Genomic DNA, 15,055 nt, shown 5'->3' on the forward strand with positions numbered 1-15,055 from the left:
CCCCCTGGACAGGACACTAGTCTATCTCCTGTTTCTGTAGTGTGAGGCAGCTTGATGTACCAGTACACCCCCTGGACAGGACACTAGTCTATCTCCTGTTACTGTAGTGAGGCAGCTTGATGTACCAGGACACCCCCTGGACAGGACACTAGTCTATATCCTGTTACTGTAGTGAGACAGCTTGATGTACCAGTACACCCCCTGGACAGGACACTAGTCTATCTCCTGTTTCCGTAGTGTGAGACAGCTTGATGTACCAGTACACCCCCTGGACAGGACACTAGTCTATCTCCTGTTTCCGTAGTGTGAGACAGCTTGATGTACCAGGACACCCCCTGGACAGGACACTAGTCTATCTCCTGTTTCCGTAGTGTGAGACAGCTTGATGTACCAGTACACCCCCTGGACAGGACACTAGTCTATCACTAGTCTGGCACTGGGACAATTCATCATTACAACACTTGGGTAGTGCTTCCTGTTGGTAAGGTTTTCACGAATCCAGCCAACAGAATGGCGTTCAAAATGAATATGCACAGAACTGTTTGTGTGTGTGTGTGTATAATTTAGTATCCCATCATGCAGGGCAAGCTAGTGATTTATATCAGTACTCTCTCTACGTAAACCCCACGTCGGTTTTGCCCCAACGATAAAGGAGAAGGGAAACAAATAGGAAGTAATGCACGAGTATAGGGACGTGGGTCAAGTGGGTATCACTTGTTGGACGTAATAAATGTGCGCTGTCTCTTTAAGAGACAAGCCCTTGTACATAAAGCCGTTGTGAGGCTCCCTGCAACACGCCAGTAGTTTCAGGTCACACAGAAACCGTCGCGTATAGCTGGAGACTCCGATAGTCTTCTGAGAAGGGAGACGGAAAACAAGCTGTAGTCAGTTATATGTCGTTTCCTGTGGACGATAATAACACATGGGCTCGTCGGTGATGTACTTTCAATATCTACAAGACCTGTGGGGTGAGTAAAAAAAAACGCCGTTTCTTTCCTTGACTTAAAATGCACGCTATAACCGGTTTAAACAGGTGCATACACCTGTTTTGTAATGTTGGTCTACTACTCCCAAAGAGTTTGACGGGACAATGTCAAAATATCACCGACTTGGACATTTTAAAAACTCAAAACGTGTTTCTCTTTTTTCCACCAGGTTAATATCTCTTTTGGACATTATCCCGGTATCGTCTTTTTTGACCGGAAGCATTTCATGATGGATTGGAACCGTCCCACACTTTGAAATCAGTCCTGCCCGGTTCGAATTACCGGTCGTGTTACGTTTCCTACCTTAAAACACCCGACCTCACCACCTCCGCGCCTGGAACAGGTGGAAACGTGTCATTTTTTTTATTTTGTTGTTGTCACCACCCACCTGGAAGTAGCATGGGTAGCCAGGTTGAGAAACTGACACATCTGAGTTATGACAATGTTCCGACCGCAGATCCGAACGGGTTTGACACGGAGGATGAGCTGGGGCCCCGGATCGGAGTGTCCTATATCTTCTCAGCAGACGACGACGAACAAGAGGAACGTATTGACGGACCGGACCGGAACCAGAACGAGGAAGAGAAACAATACGATAACTGCAACGAGTTGGAGTGTGTTGTGTACTACCGTGACGAATCTGTGTACGAGAAAAATCTCAAACTATCTGATATGTGCACGTATTCGACAGAGAATCTTTTGAACAAGTGTATACCGGGGGATTTGGTGGAGTTCGTGGCTACGGGCCAGTACCCTCACTGGGTTGTGTACGTGGGCGACTTTCAGGTCGTTCACCTGCACCGGGCTGAAATTAAGAATAATTTCCTGACAGATGCCAGTCAGGGAAAGAGAGGCAGGATAGTAAACGAGCTGTATAAATTCCGCGCTCTGCCTCCCGAGGTGGTGGTGCAGAACGCGATGCAGCAAGTCGGAACGCGAGACAGAGAGCTGTCCTGGAGAAACTCAGAGTGTTTTGCTGCGTGGTGCAGGTTCGGGAAGAGGGAATTCAAGATAGGAGGAGAGCTCCGTATCGGAAAGCAGCCCTACAGGTTGAAAATGCTTTTTTCTGAAAAGAAAAGTCACGTCCTTGAATTTCAGAGTTTTGACGACTTGATCATGGAGAAGAGGAGAAACGATCAGATAGGCAGAGATGCGGTGACGCAAGAGTTAGCGAACCACCTCAACTCAACTGATGCTGAAATGAAGGACGGCTTTCATCAGAGTGTAAACTGAAAGACCACAAGAGAAACTGACGGTACTGTCCAGTGGAGGACTTGGGCAGCGTTCAGCTTTAGGATACAGGAGCCTACGTGACTAGAACACTGTTGGAAATCCTATTTTGTTTTTGGCGCAATGCCGTGCGCCTTTTTACGCATACCAACGCATTTCTATTGGTTTGAGATGAAGTAACAACTGAACCAATAAAGTGCATTAATTGACCAACAGTTTATACCTTGAGATAAGACGGACACCTTGAAACCCACAAACATTCCCATCTACACTGAACAAAAATATAAACTCAACATGCAACAATTTCAAGCAATTTACTGAGTTACGGTTCATATAAGGAAAACAGTCAATTTAAATACATTGATTAGGCTCTAGTATATGGATTTAGGGCCTAATGTTCACTAATGGATGTAAACAAATATGCATCTGTTGGTCACAGATATCTAAAAAAAAAAATTTAAAGAATGGGCCTCACAATGAGCCTCAGGATCTCGTCATGGTATCTCTGTCCATTCAAATTGCCCTCGATAAAATGCAATTGTGTTCGTTGTCCGTAGTTTATGCCTGCCCCATACCATAACCCCACCGCCACCACGGGGCACTCTGTTCACAACGTTGACGTCCGTAAACCGCCCACACGACGCCATACACGTGGTCTGCGGTTTTTGAGGCTGGTTGGACATACTGCCAAATTCTCTAAAAACAACGTTAGATGTTGGTTATGTTAGAGAAATCAAAATGTAATTCTCTGACAACAGCTCTGGTGGACATTCCTGCAGTCAGCATGCCAAGTGCGTGCCCCCTCAACTTGAGACATGTGAACATTGTGTTGTGTGACACAACTGCACTTTTTTTTTAGTGGCCTTTTATTGTCCCCAGCACAAGGTGCACCTGTGTAATTATGCTGTTTAATCAGCTTCTTGATATGCCACACCTGAGAGGTGAATGGATTATCTTGGCTAAGGAGAAATGTTCACTAACAGGGATGTAAACAGATTTGTGCCAAAAATGTTTGTATGAAACATTTCTTGTCTCTTTTATTTCAGCTCATGAAACACGGGAACAACACTTTACATGTTGCGTTTTTTATATTTTTGTTCAGTGTAGCTTAATGTCGTCCCACGGACTGGTCACTGTTGTTTTCTACCAATCTGAAGAGGAGCAAAGGCTTTCCTATAGCCTATCATATCTGGCTGTTGCACAACATGCTACTGTACAACCCCTGGTGTTTTAGACCAATGGAGAGGGAGCAGAACATGCTCCTGTACAACCCTGGTGTTTTAGACCAATGGAGAGGGAGCAGAACATGCTACTGTACAACCCCTGGTGTTTTAGACCAATGGAGAGGGAGCATGCGATCCATGTGACATTTCACTTTCCAGATTCTCTACTGTGGCTTTATGATTCCCTTTCTGACCTGTCTGACTGGTTATTGTATTCACAACCACAACTCTGTGTGTTCCAAATGGCTCCCTATATAGTGCACTACTAATGGCCAGAGCCCTATGGTCCCTTGTCAAATGTAGTGCACTACTATATAGGGTGTCATTTGGGACGTCTACTGGCTGCACTTTAATTGAGTCAATGATTGATTTCATGGGTTTTTTAACCATTTTATTATTATTTTTAGTTTTGGAAGTGAATGTTTGTAATGAGGAAATATATGGAAATAAATATCTATTTAACCTAAATGCATATTTTCTTACAACACTAGTCATTGATTGGTCAACTGCAAAGGGTAAATGTATTTCTAGGTTTTCTTAATTGAAGACATTGATTGCTGGTACTGTATAGTTATATAGTATAGTGTAGTTTTGCATTCACACCAACGTCAGGGCATTCCTTTACTGTATCTCCCTAAGCAGGAGTCATTCCTTTATCTCCCTAAGCAGGAGTCATTTCATTACTTTATCTCCCTAAAGCAGGAGTCATTTCATTACTTTATCTCCCTAAGCAGGAGTCATTTCATTACTTTATCTCCCTAAAGCAGGAGTCATTCCATTACTTTATCTCCCTAAAGCAGGAGTCATTCCATTACTTTATCTCCCTAAAGCAGGAGTCATTCCATTACTTTATCTCCCTAAGCAGGAGTCATTTCATTACTTTATCTCCCTAAAGCAGGAGTCATTTCATTACTTTATCTCCCTAAAGCAGGAGTCTATTCATTACTTTATCTCCCTAAGCAGGAGTCGTTCCTTTACTTTATCTCCCTAAGCAGGAGTAATTTCATAACTTTATCTCCCTAAGCAGGAGTCTTTCCTTTACTTTATCTCCCTAAGCAGGAGTCATTCCTTTATCTCCCTAAGCAGGAGTAATTTCATAACTTTATCTCCCTAAGCAGGAGTCTTTCCTTTACTTTATCTCCCTAAGCAGGAGTCATTCCTTTATCTCCCTAAAGCAGGAGTCATTCCTTTACTTTATCTCCCTAAGCAGGAGTCATTCCTTTACTTTATCTCCCTAAGCAGGAGTCATGTCATTACTTTATCTCCCTAAGCAGGAGTCTTTCCTTTCCTTTATCTCCCTAAGCAGGAGTCATTCCTTTACTTTATCTCCCTAAGCAGGAGTCATGTCATTCCTTTATCTCCCTAAGCAGGAGTCATTCCTTTATCTCCCTAAGCAGGAGTAATTCCTTTATCTCCCTAAGCAGGAGTCATTCCTTTATCTCCCTAAGCAGGAGTCATTCCTTTATCTCCCTAAGCAGGAGTCATTCCTTTATCTCCCTAAGCAGGAGTCATTCCTTTATCTCCCTAAGCAGGAGTCATTCCTTTATCTCCCTAAGCAGGAGTCATTCCTTTATCTCCCTAAGCAGGAATCATTCCTTTATCTCCCTAAGCAGGAGTCATTCCTTTACTTTATCTCCCTAAGCAGGAGTCTTTCCTTTACTTTATCTCCCTAAGCAGGAGTCATTCCTTTACTTTATCTCCCTAAGCAGGAGTCATGTCATTCCTTTATCTCCCTAAGCAGGAGTCATTCCTTTATCTCCCTAAGCAGGAGTCATTCCTTTATCTCCCTAAGCAGGAGTCATTCCTTTATCTCCCTAAGCAGGAATCATTCCTTTATCTCCCTAAGCAGGAATCATTCCTTTATCTCCCTAAGCAGGAATCATTCCTTTATCTCCCTAAGCAGGAGTTATTCCTTTATCTCCCTAAGCAGGAGTCATTTCATTACTTTATCTCCCTAAGCAGGAGTCATTTCATTCCTTTATCTCCCTAAGCAGGAGTCATTCCTTTATCTCCCTAAAGCAGGAGTCATTTCATTACTTTATCTCCCTAAGCAGGAGTCATTCCTTTATCTCCCTAAGCAGGAGTCATTTCATTCCTTTATCTCCCTAAGCAGGAGTCATTTCATTACTTTATCTCCCTAAGCAGGAGTCATTCCTTTATCTCCCTAAGCAGGAGTCATTTCATTCCTTTATCTCCCTAAGCAGGAGTCATTCCTTTATCTCCCTAAGCAGGAGTCATTCCTTTATCTCCCTAAGCAGGAGTCATTCCTTTATCTCCCTAAAGCAGGAGTCATTTCATTACTTTATCTCCCTAAGCAGGAGTCATTCCTTTATCTCCCTAAGCAGGAGTCATTTCATTCCTTTATCTCCCTAAGCAGGAGTCATTCCTTTACTTTATCTCCCTAAGCAGGAGTCATTCCTTTATCTCCCTAAGCAGGAGTCATTCCTTTATCTCCCTAAGCAGGAGTCATTCCTTTATCTCCCTAAGCAGGAGTCATTCCTTTATCTCCCTAAGCAGGAGTCATTCCTTTATCTCCCTAAGCAGGAGTCATTCCATCCACTACATAACCATTCCAACATGTTCCCTGTGATTGTCTTCCACAGGTGTTCCATTATAGGTGGAAACAAGGTGAACTGGGGCAGTGATACATGTTGATTCAACCTCCAGAATATCTGAATAACCTCCGACATCTTGAATGCTGCTTCGCTATCTCCCAAAACCCTTTAACCCCTCAAGGTATTCTGGTTAACCTTTAACCCCTCAAGGTATTCTGGTTAACCTTTAACCCCTCAAGGTATTCTGGTTAACCTTTAACCCCTCAAGGTATTCTGGTTAACCTTTAACCCCTCAAGGTATTCTGGTTAACCTTTAACCCCTCAAGGTATTCTGGTTAACCTTTAACCCCTCAAGGTATTCTGGTTAACCCCTCAAGGTATTCTGGTTTAACTCCTCAAGGTATTCTGGTTTAACTCCTCAAGGTATTCTGGTTTAACTCCTCAAGGTATTCTGGTTTAACTCCTCAAGGTATTCTGGTTTAACTCCTCAAGGTATTCTGGTTTAACCCCTCAAGGTATTCTGGTTTAACCCCTCAAGGTATTCTGGTTTAACCCCTCAAGGTATTCTGGTTTAACCCCTCAAGGTATTCTGGTTTAAACCTTCACCCCTCAAGGTATTCTGTTTAAACCTTCACCCCTCAAGGTATTCTGTTTAACCCTTCACCCCTCAAGGTATTCTGGTTTAACCCTTCACCCCTCAAGGTATTCTGGTTTAAACCTTCACCCCTCAAGGTATTCTGGTTTAAACCTTCACCCCTCAAGGTATTCTGGTTTAAACCTTCACCCCTCAAGGTATTCTGGTTTAAACCTTCACCCCTCAAGGTATTCTGGTTTAAACCTTCACCCCTCAAGGTATTCTGGTTTAAACCTTCACCCCTCAAGGTATTCTGGTTTAAACCTTCACCCCTCAAGGTATTCTGGTTTAAACCTTCACCCCTCAAGGTATTCTGGTTTAAACCTTCACCCCTCAAGGTATTCTGGTTTAAACCTTCACCCCTCAAGGTATTCTGGTTTAAACCTTCACCCCTCAAGGTATTCTGGTTTAAACCTTCACCCCTCAAGGTATTCTGTTTAAACCTTCACCCCTCAAGGCATTCTGATTTAAACCTTCACCCCTCAAGGCATTCTGGTTTAAACCTTCACCCCTCAAGGTATTCTGGTTTAAACCTTCACCCCTCAAGGTATTCTGGTTTAAACCTTCACCCCTCAAGGTATTCTGGTTTAAACCTTCACCCCTCAAGGTATTCAGTTCAAGATGTTCAACTAGTTTGTGCTGTTCCTTTGTTGACATCCGGGTTGTTAGTTTTGCTTTAAGCAGGATTGTTGCACAAAGTGTTATGTTGTGCAAAGGTGATTAGTTACAAAGCTTACCAAGCACCTTTCTGCCTGTCAGCAGAGGCCCAGAAACGTGTTACAACAGCCTGCCTGGATTACTACACAAAGGCAGAACATTTATCTGCTTCCTCTAACAAAGGTAATCTCTGTTTTCACCGTGTGTGTGTGTGTGACTGCTTCTCTGAATTCTAATGCTGTTGCTTTTCCTTTAGCTAGTTTTGAGCGGTGATTGTTTTGCACACACACACACACTTGCACAGCCAACCGCTGAGGCCTCGTTATCCCTGTAGTCAAGAGTGATGCCTGAAGCATTCTAAGTCACGTGGTGGGAGCGACCCAGCTCTTGTTTGTTTTCCAGTGTTGTATTTGCGTTGAGATAAAAATGAGGGACTTATTTTTACGCTGGCCAGGGTTGATCAGGGGTAAAGGCCCGTCGCGTCATCGCTGGCCAGGGTTGATCAGGGGTAAAGGCCCGTCACGTCATCGCTGGCCAGGGTTGATCAGGGGTAAAGGCCCGTCACGTCATCGCTGGCCAGGGTTGATCAGGGGTAAAGGCCCGTCGCGTCATCGCTGACCAGGGTTGATCAGGGGTAAAGGCCCGTCACGTCATCGCTGGCCAGGGTTGATCAGGGGTAAAGGCCCGTCACGTCATCGCTGACCAGGGTTGATCAGGGGTAAAGGCCCGTCACGTCATCGCTGGCCAGGGTTGATCAGGGGTAAAGGCCCGTCGCGTCATCGCTGACCAGGGTTGATCAGGGGTAAAGGCCCGTCACGTCATCGCTGACCAGGGTTGATCAGGGGTAAAGGCCCGTCACGTCATCGCTGACCAGGGTTGATCAGGGGTAAAGGCCCGTCACGTCATCGCTGACCAGGGTTGATCAGGGGTAAAGGCCCGTCACGTCATCGCTGACCAGGGTTGATCAGGGGTAAAGGCCCGTCACGTCATCGCTGGCCAGGGTTGATCAGGGGTAAAGGCCCGTCGCGTCATCGCTGGCCAGGGTTGATCAGGGGTAAAGGCCCGTCACGTCATCGCTGACCAGGGTTGATCCGGGGTAAAGGCCCGTCACGTCATCGCTGGCCAGGGTTGATCAGGGGTAAAGGCCCGTCACGTCATCGCTGGCCAGGGTTGATCAGGGGTAAAGGCCCGTCACGTCATCGCTGACCAGGGTTGATCAGGGGTAAAGGCCCGTCGCGTCATCGCTGGCCAGGGTTGATCCGGGGTAAAGGCCCGTCGCGTCATCGCTGACCAGGCCCGTCACGTCATCGGCTCACACCCACTAATGCAATCAACTTTCAGCCTGTGTAAAACATGTTTACACGCGCTCCCCGGTGAGATGAATCGAACACCCTCAGTGCTTTAGTTGTTTTGCTGCAGGTGAGGCCCTGTGGGAGATAGGAGAGATTTCCTGGCTCTGTTATTGGATAGGACGTCTGTATAGGCATTTGCATTCCTCCTTTTCTCTGTGGTCAGAACACAGACTAATCACATATATATGTTGTTCTATACTGTTGTGCATTTGAATGCTAAACATCACTGACGCTGACCGACTGAAATGTGAAATACCACGTGCTCCTGCAGTCCAGACGCAAACTGTTATCAGATATTACAGGGGATTAACAATGTTACTGAGTAACACACTGGAACATAGTGCTCAGATATTAACAATGTTACTGAGTAACACACTGGAATATAGTGCTCAGATATTACAGGGGATGAACAATGTTACTGAGTAACACACTAGAACATAGTGCTCAGATATTAACAATGTTACTGAGTAACACACTAGAACATAGTGCTCAGATATTAACAATGTTACTGAGTAACACACTGGAACATAGTGCTCAGATATTACAGGGGATTAACAATGTTACTGAGTAACACACTAGAACATAGTGCTCAGATATTAACAATGTTACTGAGTAACACACTGGAACATAGTGCTCAGATATTAACAATGTTACTGAGTAACACACTAGAACATAGTGCTCAGATATTAACAATGTTACTGAGTAACACACTGGAACATAGTGCTCAGATATTAACAATGTTACTGAGTAACACACTGGAACATAGTGCTCAGATATTAACAATGTTACTGAGTAACACACTGGAACATAGTGCTCAGATATTACAGGGGATTAACAATGTTACTGAGTAACACACTGGAACATAGTGCTCAGATATTAACAATGTTACTGAGTAACACACCAGAACATAGTGCTCAGATATTACAGGGGATTAACAATGTTACTGAGTAACACACTAGAACATAGTGCTCAGATATTAACAATGTTACTGAGTAACACACTGGAACATAGTGCTCAGATATTAACAATGTTACTGAGTAACACACTAGAACATAGTGCTCAGATATTACAGGGGATTAACAATGTTACTGAGTAACACACTGGAACATACTGCTCAGATATTAACAATGTTACTGAGTAACACACTAGAACATAGTGCTCAGATATTAACAATGTTACTGAGTAACACACTAGAACATAGTGCTCAGATATTAACAATGTTACTGAGTAACACACTAGAACATAGTGCTCAGATATTACAGGGGATTAACAATGTTACTGAGTAACACACTGGAACATAGTGCTCAGATATTAACAATGTTACTGAGTAACACACTAGAACATAGTGCTCAGATATTAACAATGTTACTGAGTAACACACTAGAACATAGTGCTCAGATATTAACAATGTTACTGAGTAACACACTGGAATATAGTGCTCAGATATTAACAATGTTACTGAGTAACACACTGGAACATAGTGCTCAGATATTAACAATGTTACTGAGTAACACACTAGAACATAGTGCTCAGATATTAACAATGTTACTGAGTAACACACTAGAACATAGTGCTCAGATATTAACAATGTTACTGAGTAACACACTAGAACATAGTGCTCAGATATTAACAATGTTACTGAGTAACACACTAGAACATAGTGCTCAGATATTACAGGGGATTAACAATGTTACTGAGTAACACACTGGAACATAGTGCTCAGATATTAACAATGTTACTGAGTAACACACTGGAACATAGTGCCCAGATATTACAGGGGATTAACAATGTTACTGAGTAACACACTAGAACATAGTGCTCAGATATTAACAATGTTACTGAGTAACACACTGGAACATAGTGCCCAGATATTACAGGGGATTAACAATGTTACTGAGTAACACACTAGAACATAGTGCTCAGATATTACAGGAGATTAACAATGTTACTGAGTAACACACTGGAACATAGTGCTCAGATATTAACAATGTTACTGAGTAACACACTGGAACATAGTGCCCAGATATTACAGGGGATTAACAATGTTACTGAGTAACACACTAGAACATAGTGCTCAGATATTACAGGAGATTAACAATGTTACTGAGTAACACACTGGAACATAGTGCTCAGATATTAACAATGTTACTGAGTAACACACTAGAACATAGTGCTCAGATATTAACAATGTTACTGAGTAACACACTAGAACATAGTGCTCAGATATTAACAATGTTACTGAGTAACACACTGGAACATAGTGCTCAGATATTAACAATGTTACTGAGTAACACACTAGAACATAGTGCTCAGATATTAACAATGTTACTGAGTAACACACTAGAACATAGTGCTCAGATATTAACAATGTTACTGAGTAACACACTGGAACATAGTGCTCAGATATTAACAATGTTACTGAGTAACACACTAGAACATAGTGCTCAGATATTAACAATGTTACTGAGTAACACACTAGAACATAGTGCTCAGATATTAACAATGTTACTGAGTAACACACTAGAACATAGTGCTCAGATATTAACAATGTTACTGAGTAACACACTGGAACATAGTGCTCAGATATTAACAATGTTACTGAGTAACACACTAGAACATAGTGCTCAGATATTAACAATGTTACTGAGTAACACACTAGAACATAGTGCTCAGATATTAACAATGTTACTGAGTAACACACTGGAACATAGTGCTCAGATATTAACAATGTTACTGAGTAACACACTGGAACATAGTGCTCAGATATTAACAATGTTACTGAGTAACACACTAGAACATAGTGCTCAGATATTAACAATGTTACTGAGTAACACACTGGCACATAGTGCTCAGATATTACAGGGGATTAACAATGTTACTGAGTAACACACTAGAACATAGTGCTCAGATATTAACAATGTTACTGAGTAACACACTGGAACATAGTGCTCAGATATTACAGGGGATTAACAATGTTACTGAGTAACACACTACAACATAGTGCTCAGATATTAACAATGTTACTGAGTAACACACTAGAACATAGTGCTCAGATATTAACAATGTTACTGAGTAACACACTGGAATATAGTGCTCAGATATTACAGGGGATGAACAATGTTACTGAGTAACACACTGGAATATAGTGCTCAGATATTACAGGGGATGAACAATGTTACTGAGTAACACACTGGAACATAGTGCTCAGATATTACAGGGGATTAACAATGTTACTGAGTAACACACTAGAACATAGTGCTCAGATATTAACAATGTTACTGAGTAACACACTGGAATATAGTGCTCAGATATTACAGGGGATGAACAATGTTACTGAGTAACACACTGGAACATAGTGCTCAGATATTACAGGGGATTAACAATGTTACTGAGTAACACACTGGAACATAGTGCTCAGATATTACAGGGGATTAACAATGTTACTGAGTAACACACTAGAACATAGTGCTCAGATATTAACAATGTTACTGAGTAACACACTGGAACATAGTGCTCAGATATTAACAATGTTACTGAGTAACACACTGGAACATAGTGCCCAGATATTAACAATGTTACTGAGTAACACACTAGAACATAGTGCTCAGATATTAACAATGTTACTGAGTAACACACTAGAACATAGTGCTCAGATATTAACAATGTTACTGAGTAACACACTGGAACATAGTGCTCAGATATTACAGGGGATTAACAATGTTACTGAGTAACACACTGGAACATAGTGCTCAGATATTAACAATGTTACTGAGTAACACACTAGAACATAGTGCTCAGATATTAACAATGTTACTGAATAACACACTGGAACATAGTGCTCAGATATTACAGGGGATTAACAATGTTACTGAGTAACACACTAGAACATAGTGCTCAGATATTAACAATGTTACTGAGTAACACACTGGAACATAGTGCTCAGATATTAACAATGTTACTGAGTAACACACTAGAACATAGTGCTCAGATATTACAGGGGATGAACAATGTTACTGAGTAACACACTGGAACATAGTGCTCAGATATTAACAATGTTACTGAGTAACACACTAGAACATAGTGCTCAGATATTAACAATGTTACTGAGTAACACACTGGAACATAGTGCTCAGATATTAACAATGTTACTGAGTAACACACTAGAACATAGTGCTCAGATATTAACAATGTTACTGAGTAACACACTGGAACATAGTGCTCAGATATTAACAATGTTACTGAGTAACACACTAGAACATAGTGCTCAGATATTAACAATGTTACTGAGTAACACACTAGAACATAGTGCTCAGATATTAACAATGTTACTGAGTAACACACTGGAACATAGTGCTCAGATATTACAGGGGATTAACAATGTTACTGAGTAACACACTACAACATAGTGCTCAGATATTAACAATGTTACTGAGTAACACACTGGAACATAGTGCTCAGATATTAACAATGTTACTGAGTAACACACTAGAACATAGTGCTCAGATATTAACAATGTTACTGAGTAACACACTAGAACATAGTGCTCAGATATTAACAATGTTACTGAGTAACACACTGGAACATAGTGCTCAGATATTACAGGGGATTAACAATGTTACTGAGTAACACACTAGAACATAGTGCTCAGATATTACAGGGGATTAACAATGTTACTGAGTAACACACTAGAACATAGTGCTCAGATATTACAGGGGATTAACAATGTTACTGAGTAACACACTGGAACATAGTGCTCAGATATTAACAATGTTACTGAGTAACACACTGGAACATAGTGCCCAGATATTACAGGGGATTAACAATGTTACTGAGTAACACTGTTACGAATCCCTTTGGCCCGACAGTCTAGGGGGGATGGTAATGGGACCCGTAACACAACTCATGCAAATTATAGTAGTGAAAACGTAACAGTGAGAACAAATAACACAGACAACTTAATTACCGTCAAACACTAAATGTTTATTTATAAACACACGGTAAATGGGGGGGGAGCAGGAAAAGGGGCTGAGCGGGACCCAAGGAATGAAAGAATAATAATTCAAAAACACCCCTAAGCTAGACTAGCCTATTTCACAAACAGCTAACTAACTAACCAAAAATACAGGGGGTGGTCCGCCCAGTTCTAACTAGTGTTTTTAACAATGTTTAACTACGGGTAGTGTAGCCCAAGGGCGACTTGTCTGGTTACCCCCTTTTCCCACCATCAAACAAACACTCAAACACCATAACCAAAACAATACTCACAGGTGGGGACAAAGTGACATGTAGCTGCAAACACACAAGCGATCTACAGACAGAAGGCATGTTACAAAGAGATTGAGCTGGGGAGAAAACAACTGACAGGGGTTTTAAACCAAGGGAAAAGGACTGTGATTGGGTAAGGGAAAAGGAGCAGGTGTCTTCCGATTAGCGACTGATTGCTGACTGATTGGGGAATGATTATTGTCACCTGTGAGTAGGGGAGAAGGAGAGAAAAGAAATACACACAGGATACACACAGAACACTTGTATCCGTAACAAACACACTGGAACATAGTGCTCAGATATTACAGGGGATTAACAATGTGACTGAGTAACACACTGGAACATAGTGCCCAGATATTACAGGGGATTAACAATGTTACTGAGTAACACACTGGAACATAGTGCTCAGATATTAAAAATGTTACTGAGTAACATACTAGAACATAGTGCTCAGATATTAACAATGTTACTGAGTAACACACTGGAACATAGTGCTCAGATATTACAGGGGATTAACAATGTTACTGAATAACACACTAGAACATAGTGCTCAGATATTAACAATGTTACTGAGTAACACACTGGAACATAGTGCTCAGATATTAACAATGTTACTGAGTAACACACTAGAACATACTGCTCAGATATTAACAATGTTACTGAGTAACACACTGGAACATAGTGCTCAGATATTAACAATGTTACTGAGTAACACACTGGAACATAGTGCTCAGATATTAACAATGTTACTGAGTAACACACTGGAACATAGTGCTCAGATATTAACAATGTTACTGAGTAACACACTAGAACATAGTGCTCAGATATTAACAATGTTACTGAGTAACACACTGGAACATAGTGCTCAGATATTAACAATGTTACTGAGTAACACACTGGAACATAGTGCTCAGATATTACAGGGGATAAACAATGTTACTGAGTAACACACTGGAACATAGTGCTCAGATATTAACAATGTTACTGAGTAACACACTAGAACATAGTGCCCAGATATTACAGGGGATTAACAATGTTACTGAGTAACACACTGGAACATAGTGCTCAGATATTAACAATGTTACTGAGTAACACACTGGAACATAGTGCTCAGATATTACAGGGGATTAACAATGTTACTGAGTAACACACT

The 15,055-nt window shown here is 41.6% G+C and overlaps 1 protein-coding gene across 1 annotated transcript; it reads left to right on the forward strand.

Annotated features, from left to right (window-relative positions):
- Window positions 1–784: 784 nt before the first annotated feature.
- Window positions 785–2,659, forward strand: LOC120038498 (protein LRATD2-like). Its single transcript, XM_038984220.1, has 2 exons — window positions 785–968; window positions 1,156–2,659. Exon 2 carries the CDS (start codon window positions 1,386–1,388, stop codon window positions 2,217–2,219), a length of 834 nt encoding a protein of 277 aa, XP_038840148.1. The 5' UTR covers window positions 785–968; window positions 1,156–1,385; the 3' UTR covers window positions 2,220–2,659.
- The last annotated feature ends 12,396 nt before the right edge of the window (window positions 2,660–15,055 follow it).

This window comes from Salvelinus namaycush, unplaced genomic scaffold (genome assembly GCF_016432855.1).
Source record: "Salvelinus namaycush isolate Seneca unplaced genomic scaffold, SaNama_1.0 Scaffold2222, whole genome shotgun sequence".
NCBI classification, from domain to species: Eukaryota; Metazoa; Chordata; class Actinopteri; order Salmoniformes; family Salmonidae; genus Salvelinus; species Salvelinus namaycush.

What these genes read in the sequence shown, in the direction of transcription:
- LOC120038498 (XM_038984220.1), top strand. Translation starts at nt 1,386, where the DNA reads ATGGGTAGCCAGGTTGAGAAACTGACACATCTGAGTTATGACAATGTT.